The sequence below is a fragment of the Lissotriton vulgaris genome, chromosome 5, assembly GCF_964263255.1.
Source record: "Lissotriton vulgaris chromosome 5, aLisVul1.2, whole genome shotgun sequence".
NCBI classification, from domain to species: Eukaryota; Metazoa; Chordata; class Amphibia; order Caudata; family Salamandridae; genus Lissotriton; species Lissotriton vulgaris.
In genome coordinates this window covers 1,813,873,611-1,813,891,399 of record NC_141693.1, presented here as the reverse complement: position 1 = coordinate 1,813,891,399, position 17,789 = coordinate 1,813,873,611, and the positions used below count along the sequence as shown (strand labels likewise).

Sequence of the window (17,789 nt, the reverse complement as noted above, 5' to 3'; positions counted from 1 at the left end):
ACTCCCCGATCATGGGTTTGCAGAAACCTAGTGGAAAATACAGGATAGTGCAGGATCTTCGAAAGATTAATAACATTGTTGTCTCATGTTGTCCAGTGGTACCGAATCCATCAGTCATATTGTTTCAGATACCGTTCCAAGCTGAATGGTTCACAGTGATAGATTTGTGTCAGGCTTTCTTTTCGATACCATTAGATGAAGCGAGCCAATATCTTTTCGCTTTCAAGCTGGAAGATCGCGTCCTAACATGGTGTCGTATCCCTCAGGGGTATACAGAGAGCCCATCGATCTTTAACCAGTTATTGAAACGGAATCTTGAGAGTCTAGTACTGCCCAAGAATTCAGTTCTGGTCCAGTACATAGACGACCTCCTAGTTGCGTCAGAAACTGAGGAAGCTTGCAAGGAAGACACCATCACCTTGTTAAATCACTTGGCCGAGAACGGGCACAAGGTGTCTCCAAGTAAGTTGCAATATTGTAAGACTGAGGTGCAATACTTGGGCCATAGGATTGAAAAGGGAAAGCGGAAGGTGTCTCCGGACAGAATAGAGGCGATTATGAAAATGAACGCGCCTACAACACAAAGAGAAGTCAGGATGTTTCTAGGCATGGTTGGTTATTGTCGACAGTGGATAGCAAACTTTTCGCTGAAGGCAAAACCGTTATTACAGCTGACGCACAAAGGAGTAAGTGATCCGGTACCATGGGACAAAGATTGTTTGATGGCGTTTTTGCAGCTGAGGGAGGACTTATGTCGTGCCCCGGCTTTAGGAATGCCAGATTACACTAAACCTTTTTTGCTTTACTGCTGCGAGAGAGAGGGATGCGCTTTAGCGGTATTAGCACAGGTCCACGGAAATGCGCGCAGGCCAGTGGCGTACTTTTCGGCTACATTAGATCCAGTAGCCGCAGCGTTGCCCGGATGTCTCAAATCCGTAGCTGCAACGGGTGTCAGCATTGAAAGATCTGAAAGTGTAGTTATGGGTCATCCGTTAGAAGTGTATGTACCACATTCTGTAGAACTGTTAATGACAAGGACGAAGACTCAGCATCTGACGAACAGCAGGCTCACACGCTACGAGCAGGTCATATTGGCTGCCGAGAATGTGACCCTAAAGAGATGCTCTGTCTTGAATCCTGCAACCTTGATGCCACTTCCGAATGAAGTAGACGACGAAAATTGTACAGAACATGACTGCCTCGATGTGACTGAACTATGTACCAAACCGAGACCTGATATCGTAGATGAGCCATTGACAGACCCAGACGAAATTTTCTTCGTTGATGGTTCATGCGTAAGAAACGATGTCGGTCAGCTGAGAGCAGCGTATGCAGTATGCACGATTACCAGAGTTATAGAAGCCGCTTGCCTGGAAGGAGTACACTCCGCACAGGTAGCTGAAATTGTGGCTTTGACTCGTGCTTGCTTAGCAGGCGATGGACTTCGAGTCACTATATACACCGATAGTCAGTATGGATTCGGCGTAGTTCATGATTACGGGCAGTTGTGGTCTCAAAGAGGTTACATGACCTCCTCGGGTTCTCCTATTAGGAATGGAGAATTCGTGAAACTACTGTTAGAGGCTTTGCAAAAACCTATGGCCATAGCTGTGGTCAAATGTGTAGCTCATACCAAAAACACGGATTTTGTATCACTAGGAAATAAATATGCAGATGAGGTAGCGCGTTATTGCGCAGAGCAGGGATATTCTCACACTGATACAAAAGTGGGGGGAATCCAGGAAAAGACTGAATTGACCATGTTGTTAGACACGGTGGATACATGGGATGAACTGAGAGCAGTACAGGACAATGCACCAGATGATGAGAAAAAGGGCTGGGAAACAGCAGGGTGCGAAAAGAGTGAGATGAATTTCTGGGTGTCCGCCGATGGAAGGGCAGTTTTACCAAATGAACTAATTAGTCCAATGGCAAGGAAATTGCATGGATCAGCACACATAGGAAGAGACGCTATGGTGAGAGTATTCAGACAAACGTGGTTTAACCCTAAATTTAGAGTAGCGGCAGAAGCAGTGTGTCAGCGATGTACAATCTGTCAGCAACTAAATGTGGGAAAGAGAACACCAGTTACCTTGAGTCACATAGGAAGGTCTGGGGGGCCTTTCAATAGGATGCAGATTGACTTCATAGAAATGCCTCCATGCAACAGACTCAGATACGTGCTAGTGATTGTTTGTATATTTTCTAGATGGGTTGAGGCTTACCCTACACGTAGGTGCGATACACTTACAGTAGCAAAATTGTTACTTAGAGAGTTGATACCAAGATTTGGGGTGCCATCCTCTTTGGAATCAGACAGAGGAACTCATTTCAATAGCGAAGTGGTGAAGATGCTATGTTCAGCTTTAAATATCGATCAGAAGTTACACTGCAGCTATCGACCGGAAGCTTCAGGGATCGTAGAGCAAATTAACAGTACTATCAAGTCCAGACTGGCTAAAGTTTGTTCGTCGACATCCCTGAGTTGGCCAGACGCACTTCCAGTAGTTCTTATGAGTATACGTAGCACACCTAATAGAAGAACAGGCCTCTCTCCACATGAAGTGCTAATGGGGAGAGCTATGAGATTGCCATCGGTTCCGACTGCAGCGCTAGTGAACATCACAGACGATTTGATCTTGGACTACTGCAAGGGACTATCTGATGCCGTTAATTCTGTGTCCCTCCAGGTCCAGGCTGCAGAGGTTCCATCAGTACAAGACTTGTGCCATGACCTGAGTCCAGGAGACTGGGTCCTGGTGAAGAAGCATGTCAGGAAGAACTGCTTAGACGTGCGTTGGCGAGGGCCGTTTCAAGTCATACTTGTAACGAATACTGCAGTGAAGTGTGGAGGTCTGCCAAACTGGATACATGCCTCACACACCCGAAAAGTGCAAACACCTCCAGAAGACACAGCTCCTCTCTCGGATGAAAATCCGGCGGGAAGCGGAGAAGTCATAGAGGGGGAAAGCCAAGCTGTAGAGGTGATCGAAGAAGCTGAAACTGTGTTGGAACAGGGCGACGAAGGTCAGGACACGAGTGGGACCGAAGTTGCCTCAGGAGAAGAAAGTAATTGGGAATCCGACACAGATATCGAGCAGGCTGAGAGTGACCAAGAGACAGGTCCTAGAACAAGGAGCGGAAAGACAAAGAGTGAAGAAGCCAGTTGGCCGGAGAGAAGGAAAAGGCCAAGTTCGGAAAGGAAGAAGGAAAGAACCCTTGCCCCGATCGCTGAAGAATCGGATCAGGAGGACGAGACGACAGATTCAGGAACTGAGAGTCCACGAAGGTCAAGAAGGGTACGTGTGCCCTGCAGAAGGTACGCCACCCCAGAGTGGACTTATCTAGCAGATGTATTGGGGACAGAAATCTGGGAGAGTGAAGAGTGTGAAAGTAACCACTCTCGATCCAGTCGTGACAGTGGAGATATGGATGTTGGCGCCTGGGCTTGAGACTGAGGGGTTACTGACTTTCACACTTCCCCGACCCCCACGTTTGAGTAAAATTCAAGATTTAGTGTTAAAAAGACTACAATTTCCAACAGTTGGTCAGCAAATGACCGAAGAAGAAGAAAAAGTTATTCGTTTTGAACTGTTAATTATTGTTGTGAAAGCTGCAGGTTCGACAATAATTGTTGATGCATAAAAGACTTTTGTACGTATGTTATAAAGAAGAAGATAACCTAGCGCCGAGTGGAAAGAAGAATAAAATTAGGGATTACATTTAGAGGACGGAGAAGGGCTAGGGTTGTCTGCTGCTGAAAAGAGAAAAAGACATTGTGGTGAAAAGATACCTGTTGATAAAAAGCACTTTAAAAGACTGTGAAAGCAAACAAGCAACCAAAGACTGAGAAGAGAACTTTCGCTAGAGAACGAGGTACGCTGTTTGATGACATGGAGAACGGCAACCCAAACAGAAAAGCTAGATGTATAGTAGGTACACTTATAGCAATAGTGATATTTCTCATAATCATAGTAGTAACGATATCTTACATAACAGGACATGAGAATGATAAAAGAATAGCAAATGTAAAAATTGTAACGACTTTGAAACCTGCTCTTGTGGGAAGGAAGGAAGAGAGCACTGTTACACGTGAAAAAGCGTTTCTTGCAGATGAAGCTCGTAGATTGCACATAGATGAGTCACAGGGAAACTTTAGGTCAAATGCATATGCCAAATTATTGTATGAATATATCGATGCTATGGAGGCCAAAGATTGCTACGTTTGTATGCAATTGCCGGCTTCTGTAGACGAGGGCATTAGATATCACCATCTCCCATTGACTTATGGGATAACATGTAGTTTACTGCTTAGTATATTCTATGGTAGAGAAGGGTTTGAGTACTACTTTTCAAATTATGATTCGGTACTGCCTGAAGTTCCGAATTATAAGCAAATGAATAAGTGGGACTACTACAAAAAGGAAGATAGACTGGCTAAATTCTTTCTTCCTTGGGATACATTAGATACATCATATGCACGTAGAAATAATCTGACTTGCAAAGTATCAGAAGTAGAGAAAAGGTTTATAGCACAAGTAGATGACCGATGCAGACGGCAGAAGATTCTAAAAATGTCAGGACAATGGAAAACAGATTGGACAGAAGAAGAGAAGGCACATAAAAAGAAAGGTAGCAATGGTCCAATAGCATTGGATAGAACACAGAAAGGAAAGTTATGTTTAACTCGAAGCAAAACGTATTATGAGAGTGAATTTGTAGGTGAAGTTAGTTGCGAGCACTCTTTTAGACTAGAGTACTACACGAAAGATTTTATGAAAGGGATGCAAGCTATTCCGAATGTGTATTTTGTATGTGGGAGAAATGCCTATGTAAAGCTTCCAGACAATTGGTATGGTTCGTGTTACTTGGCAATTGTCTTCCCCAAAATATATCATGCAAAGGATTTAGCGATCATGGAAGGAAAGGCTTCGAGGAGAACGAAAAGGGAAGTAGGAGATGCAGAAGTAGTAGGAGATGTATTTGGAGCGATGTTTCCATTGTTAGGTTTGATTCTTAACGATGTTAAGATTAGAAGGTTAGCGACAGTCGTGGATAGATTGTCTGCCAGCACTGCAAGATCATTAATGTTAGTAGAAGGTGAAATGCAGTCGATTAGAGCAATGGTTTTACAGAACAGACTTGCTTTAGATGTAATATTAGCAAAAGAAGGCGGAGTTTGTAAGGCTTTGAAAGTTCAGGAATGTTGTACTTATATTCCTGATAATTCAAAACCACTTGAGAAAGTCATATAGAACATTACACAGATTCATCGAGAAATTGAAGATTTATCAAAAGTAAATGTTTGGGAAAAAGTAGGAAATGGAGTGGGTAAGGTTGGAAGTTGGTTTGCTAATATAGGCAAAGGCATATTTTGGTATATTTTGAAGCCTGTATTAATAGTATTAATTTGTATAATTACATTAGTAGGTTTAGTAAAATTGTATAAGTGGTATAGGTCGAACCAGTTACAAAGATCGATGAGAGACCAAGAAAGGAGACTAGCTGTTCTACAAGATCAACAGTATAAAAGTCTGAGAACACTTGAATCGATAAAAAGAGGAACAGATGTAACTAGTTCGGTATAAGTGGGGTATTCAAATTGCTTTAGTGATGACTCCTAAAAGTCATCAAAGGGGGGAACTGAGAGAGCGCAATTTGAATATATAGTATATAGTAACCATATTTAGACGTATATGTTATAAACGTAGGAATGAAACGCATATCGTAATGTACAGTTGACAACTATAACGTAAAGGCCAACGAAAAGTGATAACAAAATATAGGAAATGTAAGTGTATTCATATGTTAAACATGCATTAGATTTAGAAGGCCCGTATACATGATGGGTAGATGTAGAAATGTGTATGAAATGTAGAACATGCACAGTAGAATTCGTGTATGTGTGTAACCTTGAATGTGTAACTTTACATTGGGAGAAGCGGCGAGAAATAACGTGGAAAGGTGTAAACGTGGAGAAACGTGGATAAATGTATAAGAGAACTTACATAAAGATGTAACCAAGGAAAATGTATAGGTTATACTCTTTACAGTCGTATTCTATGTAGTATATATTTGATGTAGAATGTTTAAGTATAACTAAGGCTTTTGCTAAAGTACGAATATATAAATGTATGCCAAAGGTTATACTGTGTAGAGGGCTTTTGTAGGAATGCTGGAAGAGTTTAGGTCATTTGTGTTTATAACCTAACTGGTCAAGAGTTCGAAGGAGCATAGTCACATGAATGTAATTTAGAGGGCTTGTGAAGGTCGTAAATAGCTTGATGTGGACATGAGAGCCGAGAAGTCTAGCACTTGTTAGATTTAAGGTGACAATGCCGGACGGAGCTTATTGCTCGAACGTGAGGAGAGACACTTTGACTATAGACTATGTTTTGACAAGACCATTCACAGGACCTAGCAGGGTCAAGTTAAGAGACATAGAGTTAAGGCCTTGCCTAAATTTACATGTTACACGATCTGAAAGAATCGATAAATGTCGACGATGAAATGATGAAGATGACATCCAAAGGAGAAGGGTCAACTTAACGGACGACGCAAGGAGTGGACCAATGGAAGAAGCAGGAAGTTGACATCATCGGGGAAAGTCCGTGGTGGGCGTCAAGGGGCGTTCCACCCACATGGTGATTGTGTATTTTAGGGACAGCACCCCGGGGATAAGATAGCGAACAGCCCAGTAGGGAGCTCAGAGAGAGAAAGGCAAGGGTAGATGCCTTGAGCAGATGCGCTGAGAGATCAGAGCGCAAGGGAGCAGTAGGCCGAGGACCCTTAGAGAGCGGATGGGTAGGCAGATAGGGTACTGCTTCTGAAACTTAAGATTTCCTTTAGAGGCTAAAGAGAGTTTGAACTTCTTTGGAAGTCAAACTGCTGACACCTTTTCAGGGAAGAAACTTGCGAAGTAGGATTGTCACATAGCATAGAGTAGGGACAGATTAACTTGATGATAATTTTTATCTTACTGCAGATAACGTAGAAGGAACCACTTCACACCGAAGCTTAAGCAGCTGATATTTAATTGATTTTGTATTTTGTATATTTTGAGATTTTATCCTGAGTGGATTGTATCGTATTCAAATTAATCTTTATATAAACTTTTGAAACTTCATCAGTTGTAAGTGGTTCTTCAGAGTGGCGTCAGTTAATGGGGTTTGTCTAACCAATGCGGGGGTGGTCTTTTCCTCAATGACAGATATAAGCGGTCCAAACAAGATGAATGAGATTCTTTATTAAATTTATCATAATCATAAATTGATATCAAAATCTCGTTCCCCGCACCCCTGTGGGCGGTTCCCAGGTCTCACTCGATTTCGCCTTCGTTGTCACACATGTCCGACTCTTAAGGATTTTCTGCCAACCCTGTGGCGAGAAAAGCTTTTGTGAGCCTCGCTCTTGCTTGAAAGTCATATATACGGTACATTCATATGGCTTTTCCTTTCATTTCATCATATAGCTCTTCACAAAAACTAGTCATGCTGGGTCTTGTGTTCAACAACAATCGTGATATCAAATGCAATGCTGTGGGCATCAGTGAAATATTGTTACCTTCAGTCAAGTCACTTCTGCCTTCCATTCTGCCAGCCTGGCTTGAGTTGTCCGGTAGGTTTCTTGGTGTAGTCTGTGGGGCATTGGCTACTTTTGACTGCGTGCTGGCTGGCACTGCTGGCCTGGTTGCATAAATTCTTGGTGGATCTTCTTTCACGCTCGCCTGTCTGGTATCTGCTTCTTCTTTGCCCACTGCCTGTGTGTTTGATACAATTTCTACTCCTCTAGCTGGTGTAGAATATGAAACCTCTACAGCTCTTTCTCGGGTGGTTTCTGCATCTTCTTCCACTTTTGTCCGCGTGGTCGCTGCCACCTCTTCAGTTCTTGCTTGTGTGGTTGTTGCCATTTCACCCTCTTTTATCTTCACGGTGGGTTGTCCTCCAATCAGCTCTGCCTGGTGAGTGAGTCACATGGCATTAATTAAATATATACATAGCATTCTCATACTCACCAAACCATCTGAGAACTATGGTCTGGACAGGAGAAAAGTTTAAAAAAGAAATGTACAGTCAAGCACTCTTAGCATAACAGGATTTTATGAAATATTTTTGAAACATTATGAGACTATCCACATATCCGAGTTGAACTCGAAATTCATTCATGACTAGGATCCCCAGTACCATGAATACGTTTCCCCCACCATGGCCAAACCTCAAAGGTAATACCAAAATGTGAATCTGACCCTCGTAATGAGATGGGCAACCCAAATTGCCCAACTTAAGGGGGCTTAGCAGGTAGCGAATCGCCTGGGGGTCTCCCTAAAAAGGACAAAAGGAACCCCAGGTGATTCACCACTTGTAAGAAACTTTAAATTGAGTGCTTGGCTTGATGTTATGCTAGAGAGGGCATAATCTGAAATTTATAGGTGTTTTTTTGCCTTTCTCTCCACTTTTTGTGTATATGACAAAATTAAAAGGTGGCACAATTCGAGCTTGGCCATCTATACCATTTGCGTAAGCTGGTTTATCTTGGAATCTTATTTCTCTGGTAGTTGGTTTCCACTTGAGTCTAATTTCTTAAACTCCTGCCACACCATTCTTTTTTTAAATAAAAAAATGAAAGTCAGTCTAACTGAAATAAGATCAAATGTCTTTAAGCCGCCAGTATCTTCACAGTGCCCTCGTGAGACCATGGTAACAATGAGACAATTTTTTTGGGTACCAAACATAGGGACTGTTTTGAAAGTCTAACCAAAAACTGACTAGGGCATCTATGACCCAGTGTAACAAGGTGCCTTCCTAAAACATCACATCATGCGGTAGTTGACGCGTCGTAGCAGTTTATTCACCAAGAAAAGATCCCTTCCAACATCACAACCTTGTCTCAGCTCTAACACCCCTCTATGCCTCGTAGATTCCAGGCTGACCTCACTGCATTCTATTCCCTTGTCAATGGGTCTAAGCCCTAAGCATACATCTTTTAGCTCCTATATTAAACCCAGCCTCTAATGAAGGTGAAAGGATCAGCTTGAGTATGGCAGCCCTAAGCCACTTAATAATTAGGTCACTGACCAGAGCTCATGGACTTCCTGGTCCTTGATTCTCTAGGATCCACTAGGCAAAGCAAGAAGGGCTGGATGTCGAACATGAGCTGAACTATTCTTTGTTCGAAATAAGGGGACCTCTGTTCTTGTCCTATCCAACTAGCGGCAGATAATACACACCCAGTTCTGATTGAACTTGATGAAAGAGGGAGTACTGTGGGGGTCAGTCAGATGAGCTATTTACACCCCCCTGTAGACCTGGGTGAATCCTGCCCTGTAGTGACTCCCTAACCCACCTGGATGATGTGCTGAGGTAACACCACCATAAGATACGTAAAACAAGGCAAGCATCCGGTAGACACTGGAGCCACCCCAAGGCAAGCAGACATCTAAAGAGGAAAACAGACCCACAAGCTAAGTAGACAAGGACTGACCAAGTCAATGGGTTTGGTTGTTGTGACATACATTTACGCAGGGATATATAACAGCTTGTACACATACCAACACACCCACAGACAACCATTTTCACAAAGTCCAACAAGCATGAAGGCATTTGTACTCAGAGATCAACAGGTATAAGTATTCATGTATATTTGTCATTTTTTGATAGCTCAGACCTAAAAAAAAGCAGCAAAGCGCTGTCCTGGGTCACATCGAAGCCTTAATGGGCACAGACAAACATACATACAAGCATCAATATACACTGACCAATGATAATACATAAACTTGTGCTGTAGAGAACACAAGGGGATGTGCAGCCAGGGATCATAGGCACTGTTCAGTGAGAGACTCAAGATGAAGTGCATCATGGGAGCGTTAGCAACGCACGTCAGAGAACTATGGCTCAGGGATGCAAGGAGAGTTGTGCCTTGCCTCTGGAGCACCGGGTGCTGCTGTGCAGGATGTTGTGCATCATGGGAACAGTAGATGATATGCACTTTCAAAGCATATGGCTGTGTGCACTGCAGAGGCTCAGAATGGGGTGCACTATGGGCACTGGTGATGTAGAGCGTGAGAAACATGGCAATCATTATTTTCCTTTCATCTGCACTTGGCTCTGCTGCTAAAAGCACCATGTCCTATGAGGCACCTTCTCTTCTTCAAGTCGTGGTTTTTTTTCAGAAGTGCCCTACATGCAGTGATTCTTAAGGCTATACTTATAGAGATAAACGACAACCATAACGATATAAAGTTAACGCAACATTCTGTTGGTTGAGGATTTATGTGCTAGAAAGATGAAACCAATTAAAATGAATCCTCTTAAGGACAATTTGAAATAGTTATGTTTTGCTACTGTGAAGTTAACTATTTTTCTGGAGTTCCGCATTCTGAAGAAACCATGGGGCCTATTTACGGAGTGCAGCGTTAAGCTAAAATTGCTATCTCTATGATCTGCCATTTAGAAAATGCAGGGATGCGCCGTTTTCACAAGGATGCGGTGCACCCCTGTGTTTTCCCACTCTAAATTTAGCTGCCTAACACCAACACAGGCACCCTTGCACCATAGGGTCCCTTCCTGCACATAAACAATCAATAACGGTGATTTGCAACTTCTACGTCTGTTGCTTTATGCAGCACACATAGAAGTTACAACTCGTCAATTTTTAATGATTGTTTATGTGCAGGAAGGGACACCTTCATGTACTTAAACAATCACTAGAGATAATTTGCTGTTTCTATGTGTGCAAACAAAACAGGTGATGGACCGAATGTGGATCAATGTCACACATTCTTCCCAGTCCAAAGATCTGGGCCCAAATCCATCGTTTTTTTGCACTCCACACCACCCTGGGTTAGACAATGGCGATATGCAAATCAGCTCTGACCCTGTGCCCCATGGGAACAGTCCAGTCCGAACTACAAAAGCCATGTCCTTCCCAGAACGGAATCAAGCATCCGAGGACCGGACCGGTTTCTATGTGTGCAGCACAATCAGACCCCCCAGGATATAGCAGCATGGATTAGCAAATTTAGCGGCACAAATAGGGAAATTTAGCAGCACAAATATGGAAATTTAGCGGGCATTTTGTGGCACTTTATTTTACTGATAATCGTTCATTTTTAGCCTGAAATAAATGAACCTCCCATGGCGGCTGGCCCTTTACTTTCGTTGTTGCAGGGTACATGTTATTTAGTGTTGTAAACACTATTTTCTTTAGTGAGTTTCTCTTACTGCTTGCACGGCGTGCCTTCAATATAAACATACAGAGATTCCCCCGTGGTCAATTCCTACTTACTTACATAACACAGTTCATCGAATCAATCTGTTAACCTTCTAAGTGACATAGGTAAGACAACATCAATACTTTCTTTTTACATTTATTTATTTTCTTTTTCTGTAGTGTATCAAAAAATATATTTTTTTCTCTTTTTTTTAGAACATTTCTTGTGTATACATCAAGTTCATAAATATCAGTTCCAATTCAATTTACTTAAAATTTAGTGCAGACTACCATGATCTTTACAATGTTATTGAGACTTCAATCATTTATATAATACAAAACAATTGAACCCTGCCATTTATCGCGATGCGCGGCGGTAAAAAAAATATCGCTAAGCCCATTTAGCGACAAATATCGCTAGTTGTTGATAATATGCCCCATCGTTTTTAAAAATATAGAAGTCAATAATATTGTTTGCAAAAATATAGTTGTTTAAAATTATTAGTTATGTATTTTAGTTTCTATTTTAAATGTATGTGGTGTATGTTTTTTTGTATAAGTATTGTTTATGTTTTTTTAATATATGTGTTACATTTTTAGTAGTTATCAAAAAAAATGTAATTACATTTTGCATTTTTTTGTTCCTTGGTGGGTTGTGGGTTTATAGGGAACAGGGTGGGAAGTAATTTAATTATAATAACTGAATGATTATTTTTTATTTATTTAATTTGGAATATAGTGTTAATTGTGGGAAGTAATTTATTTTTATTAATTATTAATTGGCTGTTGATTAATAATTAATTAATTGATAATTAATTATGGATATTATGTAAACAAATTTAGTTGTGGGTTGTGGGGTTTATAGGGGCAAATGGTAGGAAGTAAAACATTTTTAATTGATTAATAATTAGTTGTTAATTTATATTATTTAATTGATTGAAAAATATTTTTGGAAAACGTGTGATTAAATTTAGGTGCAGGTTGTGGGGTTTATAGGGGTAAAGGGTGGGAAGTAATTTATGTTTAACTAATTAATAATTAGTTGTGAATTTATATTAACTAATTAATGGATAATTAATTATGGTAATTGTGTGATTTTTTTTAGGTGTGTGTTGTGATGTTTATGGGTGGAGGGTGGGACATAATATATTTTTAATTCATTATTAATTAGTGTTTAATATTAATTAATTGATTGGTATGTATATTTATGCATATATGTATATTTTTATATTTATTTATTTATTTATTTATTTATTTTGAAAGTTTTATATAGCGCGAACAAGATCTTTGCAGATATCAGAGCGCTTTACAGACAAAGGAAGAGCGTGTGAGTAAATAACAAATGGGGTGGGGAAGGTACATGTGGGAACATAGTAAACCAAATACATCAATAATGAAACAAATACAAATAATTGATAGCGTAAACACTTAGACAGGTCAGTAACACGAGTCATACAAAAATGCAGAAAAGAACAATAGATCTGAATGGTACAACGTCTGCAATATCATCCTCAGTAATAATTCAAGTGTATTTAGCCATGAGGATAGCTTTTACTTCTTTCTTAAAAAGTATGGTAGAGGAGATGAGCCTGATTTCAGGGGGGAGTGAGTTCCAGATCCTGGGTGCCATTCCTGAGAAGGAGCGTTTATACGTTTTTTCCTTGCGGAATCTTTGGGGCTTTAGCAAGAGATTGTTTGTACCTCTGGTGTTTCTAGAGCCTCCGGAAATCGTCAGCTTCTGGGCGAGATATCCGGGTGATCTCAGGTGGACCGCCTTGTGCGTGATGCAGGCGATTTTCAGATGTATTCTGGCTTCAAAAGGCAGCCAGTTCAGGGCTCTCAGGTCAGGGGAAATGTGTGAGTGCTTTTTTGATCCGGTGATGAGTCTCGCTGCGGCGTTTAGAGAAGCTCTTATGGGTGCCGTGGTAGTTAGGGGGAGACCGCAGAGGGCGATGCTGCCGTAATCTATTCGGGGGATGACTAGAGCTTGTACCGCAGTTTGGAAATCTTTGGCTGGAAGGAAGGGTTTGAGTTTCCTTAGGGTATTGATCTGGTAGTTCGCCCCCTTAGTTGCTTTGTTGATGTGTTCCTGCATGTTGAGGTTGGTGTCAAGTGTTATGCCTAGAGATTTTGCTGAGTCTACGATAGTGGGGTGAACATTGAGTGCGGTTAGGTGTTTAAGCCAGGTTTGTGTGGTAGTGATCTTCGCAGGGGGTGAGATCAAGAGGAACTCTGTTTTAAGAGCATTGAGTTTGAGATGATTAGCGGCCAACCATGATTGGGTGCTTCTGATCGTTGAGTTCAAGAGCATAATGTCTTTGGGTGATTGTACTTTGAGATAAAGTTGGGTGTCATCGGCGTACATGTGGAATTGAATATTGGATGCCTGTAGCAAGGTGGTGAGAGGTTCCATAACTAGGTTAAACAAAGTTGGGGATAGGGAGGATCCTTGTGGGACGCCTAGCGATACCGGTATTGGAGAAGACATCAAGTTGTTACTCTTGAATTTCTGCGTTCTGTTGTGTAAAAAGGACGTAAACCACTTGAGCACAGTTCCAGATATACCCATTCTTGTGTTTAAGAGCTCGAGTAAGTTCTCATGTTTGACGGTGCCGAATGCAGAAGAGAGATCCAGAAGGATAAGGAGGCAGGTATCGTTTTGGTCCAAGATTTGGAGGGCATCGTCAATTATGTGAATCATAGCAGTTTCTGTACTGTGGTCCGCTCTGAAGCCTGATTGATGGGGGTTGAGCAGATCAAACTGATTAATGTGTCTAGTCAATTGAGTTTGTGCGCATTTTTCCAGCAATTTGGCAAGAGTCGGAATATTGGTAATGGGACGGTAATTATTTAGATCAGAGGGGTCGGCTGTAGGTTTCTTTAGTAGCGGTGTGACTTGTCCAACTTTGAGGGAGTCGGGGATGGTCCCTTGTTGAAGTGAGCTGTTGATAATTTTAGTCCAGAGTGGGAGGAGCGACGGGGTAAGGTCTTTGACAGCGTTGGCAGGAAGGGGGTCTGAGAGGTGGTTGGCTGGTTTCACAGTGCTGAGTAGTCTACCAATTTCTTCTTCCGAGTAGGTGGCAAAGGATGACCATGTAGCATTGTTTTTAGGTTCAGTGGGTGCTGTGCAGAGGGGTTGGGGTAGAGACTTACGTCAATGAGGAGATCGTTCTTTATGTTGTCGGTTTTTTGGATAAAGAAAGAAGCGAAGTCTTCACAGGAGGGTGCTTCGCCAAGAGTGCTGAGTGGTTGGGGTTGTTCCTTGGATTGTGTTCTGATTAGCTCAAACAGCTTTCTCGGACGATTTTTGGCTTGGTCGAGCTGGCGGCTGAAGAAATCTGATTTTGAGCGTTTTATTTTCCTGAAGTAGGCATTTCTCTTTTTCTTCAGCGTTTTTAAGTGCAGTGCGGAGGGGGCTGATCTCCAAGTGCGCTCTGCCATTCGCATGGCCCGTCTATCGTCATTGAGACTCCCGTCGTACCAAGGATTGGACATCTTTGTGGATGCTCTTTTTAGCTGCATAGGTGCAGCCTCGTTAACTATGGAGGTCATCGCGTTGAGGTAGTGATCTGTCAAGGATTGGACATCCGTAACGCCAGTGGGAGGAAGTAATATATTGCAGCTGTTGGGGGGTAGAGAGTTTGGGTTGAGTTTTTTCAGGTCCCTTTTCCAGACTTTGGGCTTGATGGATTGAGCCGGGTTAAATTTAACTTTTTCGTTGATGAAGAACGTGACAATGTGATGATCTGACCAGTCACAGGGTTGGATAGATTCGAGTTGGATAGAGTCCTCTTTGGAGATGATAAGGTCGATGATGGAGCCTTTCTCGTGAGTCGGACTGTTGCATATTTGGGTGAGGTCAAGGGCGTCGAGGAAGTTTTTAAGGCTATTTACCACTGCGTCATTCTGATCGTTCCAGTGAAGGTTGAAGTCACCAAGGTATATTTGTGTGTGTTGTCGCCCTGAATTGGTTGTGATCAAATCCATGATTTGTTGCGAGAAGGCAAAGTTGTCTCCAGGTGGGTGGTAGATGCCGTGTAGAGAGCACATCGGTTTGCCCTCACTGATAATATCTAGGCAAATGTATTCACAGGAGGTTGGGGAGGGTAGGGAGGGAGAGGTTACTTTCAAGACAGAGAGGTTACTCCTGTGTATACATGCGATTCCCCCACCTTTTTGACCAACCCTGTCTAGTCTGGTGATGTGGTAGTTGGGGGGAACCAGTATGTCCAGTATGGGTGTAGAGGATTCAGTTAGCCAGGTTTCAGTCATGATGATTAGGTCAAGGTCCAGTGATGAGATGAGATCAGCGATTGCAGAGGAGTGCCTAGAGGCCGACCTGCAGTTGAGGAGGGTGCATTTGAGACGGGGTGTGTCGAGGGTGGAAGGGGGTTCTAGAGAAAGGGGGACTTTTCTCAGGTTACTAAGGATAGACATTCTGTTGTTTTGCGTGGGGGGTCTAAGGGGATTTGGAAGAATCGTTGGAATGGCGCGGAGTGTGGAGAGTGTGTTGTTAAGGGGAGCTGGGTCGTAGGAGCGGAGGAGGGTAACTGTGTCGAGGTCCGATAGTGTGTTGCAGGAGCGATGGGGACGGTTTTCCCGATTGCGAACAGGGATTGAGGTCCAGTGCGGGGGGCGTTGAGTGCACGAGTCAGCCGACCAGGTGGAGGTCCTGTTGGGAAGGGTGGTGCTGGTGTAGGCGGGTGCGGGGTGTCTGGGATGTGTGCAGAGTAGTTGTTTGATGATGTGCATGTCTTGTTTGAGCTTGAGGAGGGTGGTGGGTGAGGAGTGTCTGGAATGCGTGCCGAGTAGTTGTTTGATGATGTGAATGTCCTCTTTGAGCTGGAGGAGGGAGGCCATAACGTAGTCTAGTGTGGGATTAGTGTTGGTAGTGGGTATTGGAAGGTCGTGGTAGGATGACATAGTATGGGGGAGGGTATTGGTGGTAGTTGGAGAGTGCATGGTGGAGGATGGGCGTGAATAAGTGGTGATGGGGGCGCATGTAGGGTATTGGGGGGTGAGAACGGGAGGGGAAGTGTGATTGTATGTTCTTTTTTGTGAAGTCGGAGTTGAAGTGATAGAGGCGTGCTCGGTGTGGTTGGTTAATGGGTGGAAGTGGGGGCTGAGAGTGGGGGGGAATAAGGGGTAGGGTTTGTCTGTATGCGTGTCGGTCTGGTGCTGAACGTGGTTGGGCGGATTGTGGGTGGGAGCTGTGATGTCATGGGTGAGAAGAATGGGAATGTGGGCTGGTGAAAGGGGGAGGGGGTAAGGTTGGTGTGTGTGGGTGACATAACTGTGTCTGTGATTGAGGGGTGTGGGGTAATAACCGTAGGTGGGTGTGATGGAGCAAGGATTCGCACGTAAAGCGCCTTGCTCGTATGCAAAACCCTTGTCTAAACTGCATAATAATATTAACCTCATTATTCGTCATTTATAAAGTGTTTTCCCAACACGCGGGTGTCCCCAGGATGCTTGCTTGTTTGTTTTTCCGTACTAAAACGAAGCTTGCACTTAAAATGGCTGCTTCGCTGAGATTCAGTCTGCGCATGCGTCGGTCATACCCATGTGATGTGACGCACTCGCATTCTGGAGGGATTCTGTGCTCATGCGCACTGATGCAAAATATGGCCGCTTGTCTCTCACCACGCTCTCTGCTTGCTACTGCTGCTTTTGCCTATCTGTCTTTTCGCACTAATCCATAATGCTATAGTCATTATAAAATAAGGGTTGGTTAGATTTTATCATGGTATACAGTGCGATCATTTTTTATGTATGATTTTAATTTGTTTCCGCTTACTTTTCATGTACCGCGTCTTTGTGGGCTGGGGCATACATGAGCGACGCCATGCTGAGGCTCCTCTGAACCCTGTCAGCTGACCAGGGAGAGTCCTAACTGCGCAGAAGCTAAAACTAGCCAGCTGGCTCCTGGAGCCCGATGCGCCTGGGAACCCATCCCGAAGATGCAAGATTACACCTTGAATTGTCATACACTGTTGCTATATGCTGGACTCTTGCATTGTCTTCTGTATTCCTATGCCTGGGAACGTGAACCAGGGGGGCGGGTGTGCAAAATTGAATAATTATGATGGGAACGTTGAATTCTAGGAGGTGGTAATGACCGCACCACCACTCCTGACCAATCACAATGTGGGAAACTGTCACTTGCAACATTAGTGGGTGGTCTAAGGGTCCCCAAAACAGTATAATTGTCCTAGTTTAGCTTAGGAAAGTTGTCCGACTTGTCCGAGTAGCAGACCTGTCACTGACCCTACGATCTCAATAGGTGCTCATTCTGAAAGTGCTGCGGAGCACTTTGTCTATACTTTCCACAATCTCCTAAGGGGTGGAAAATCCTAAGTGCTGGCGAAGCACTTTGCTGGGGAATTCGAAAATCCAATCGGGGTTTCTGGCGGATTACTTGCAGGAGGGGGTAACGCAGGCGTTGCTGTCCGAAGCTGTGGGTGTTGGCCGTACCCTGGGAGGCCCAGTCCTTGACCTGAACCTGAGGGGTATCCTGTCCCTACTGTCCGTGAGCTGTACCTGCTCGCATTTGGCATTCCTTTTCTGACGGTCCCTGTCCC

At 43.2% G+C, this 17,789-nt stretch overlaps 1 protein-coding gene across 1 annotated transcript in view; it reads right to left on the bottom strand.

Annotated features, from left to right (window-relative positions):
- The window catches only part of LOC147717283 (uncharacterized), a 261,309-nt gene that overhangs the window by 149,474 nt on the left and 94,046 nt on the right, over positions 1 to 17,789 (bottom strand). Inside the window, exon 3 of the mRNA XM_086924227.1 lies at positions 7,564 to 7,957. Coding sequence (XP_086780353.1) covers positions 7,564 to 7,957 — 394 coding nt within the window. The remainder of the gene's footprint in view (positions 1 to 7,563; positions 7,958 to 17,789) is intronic.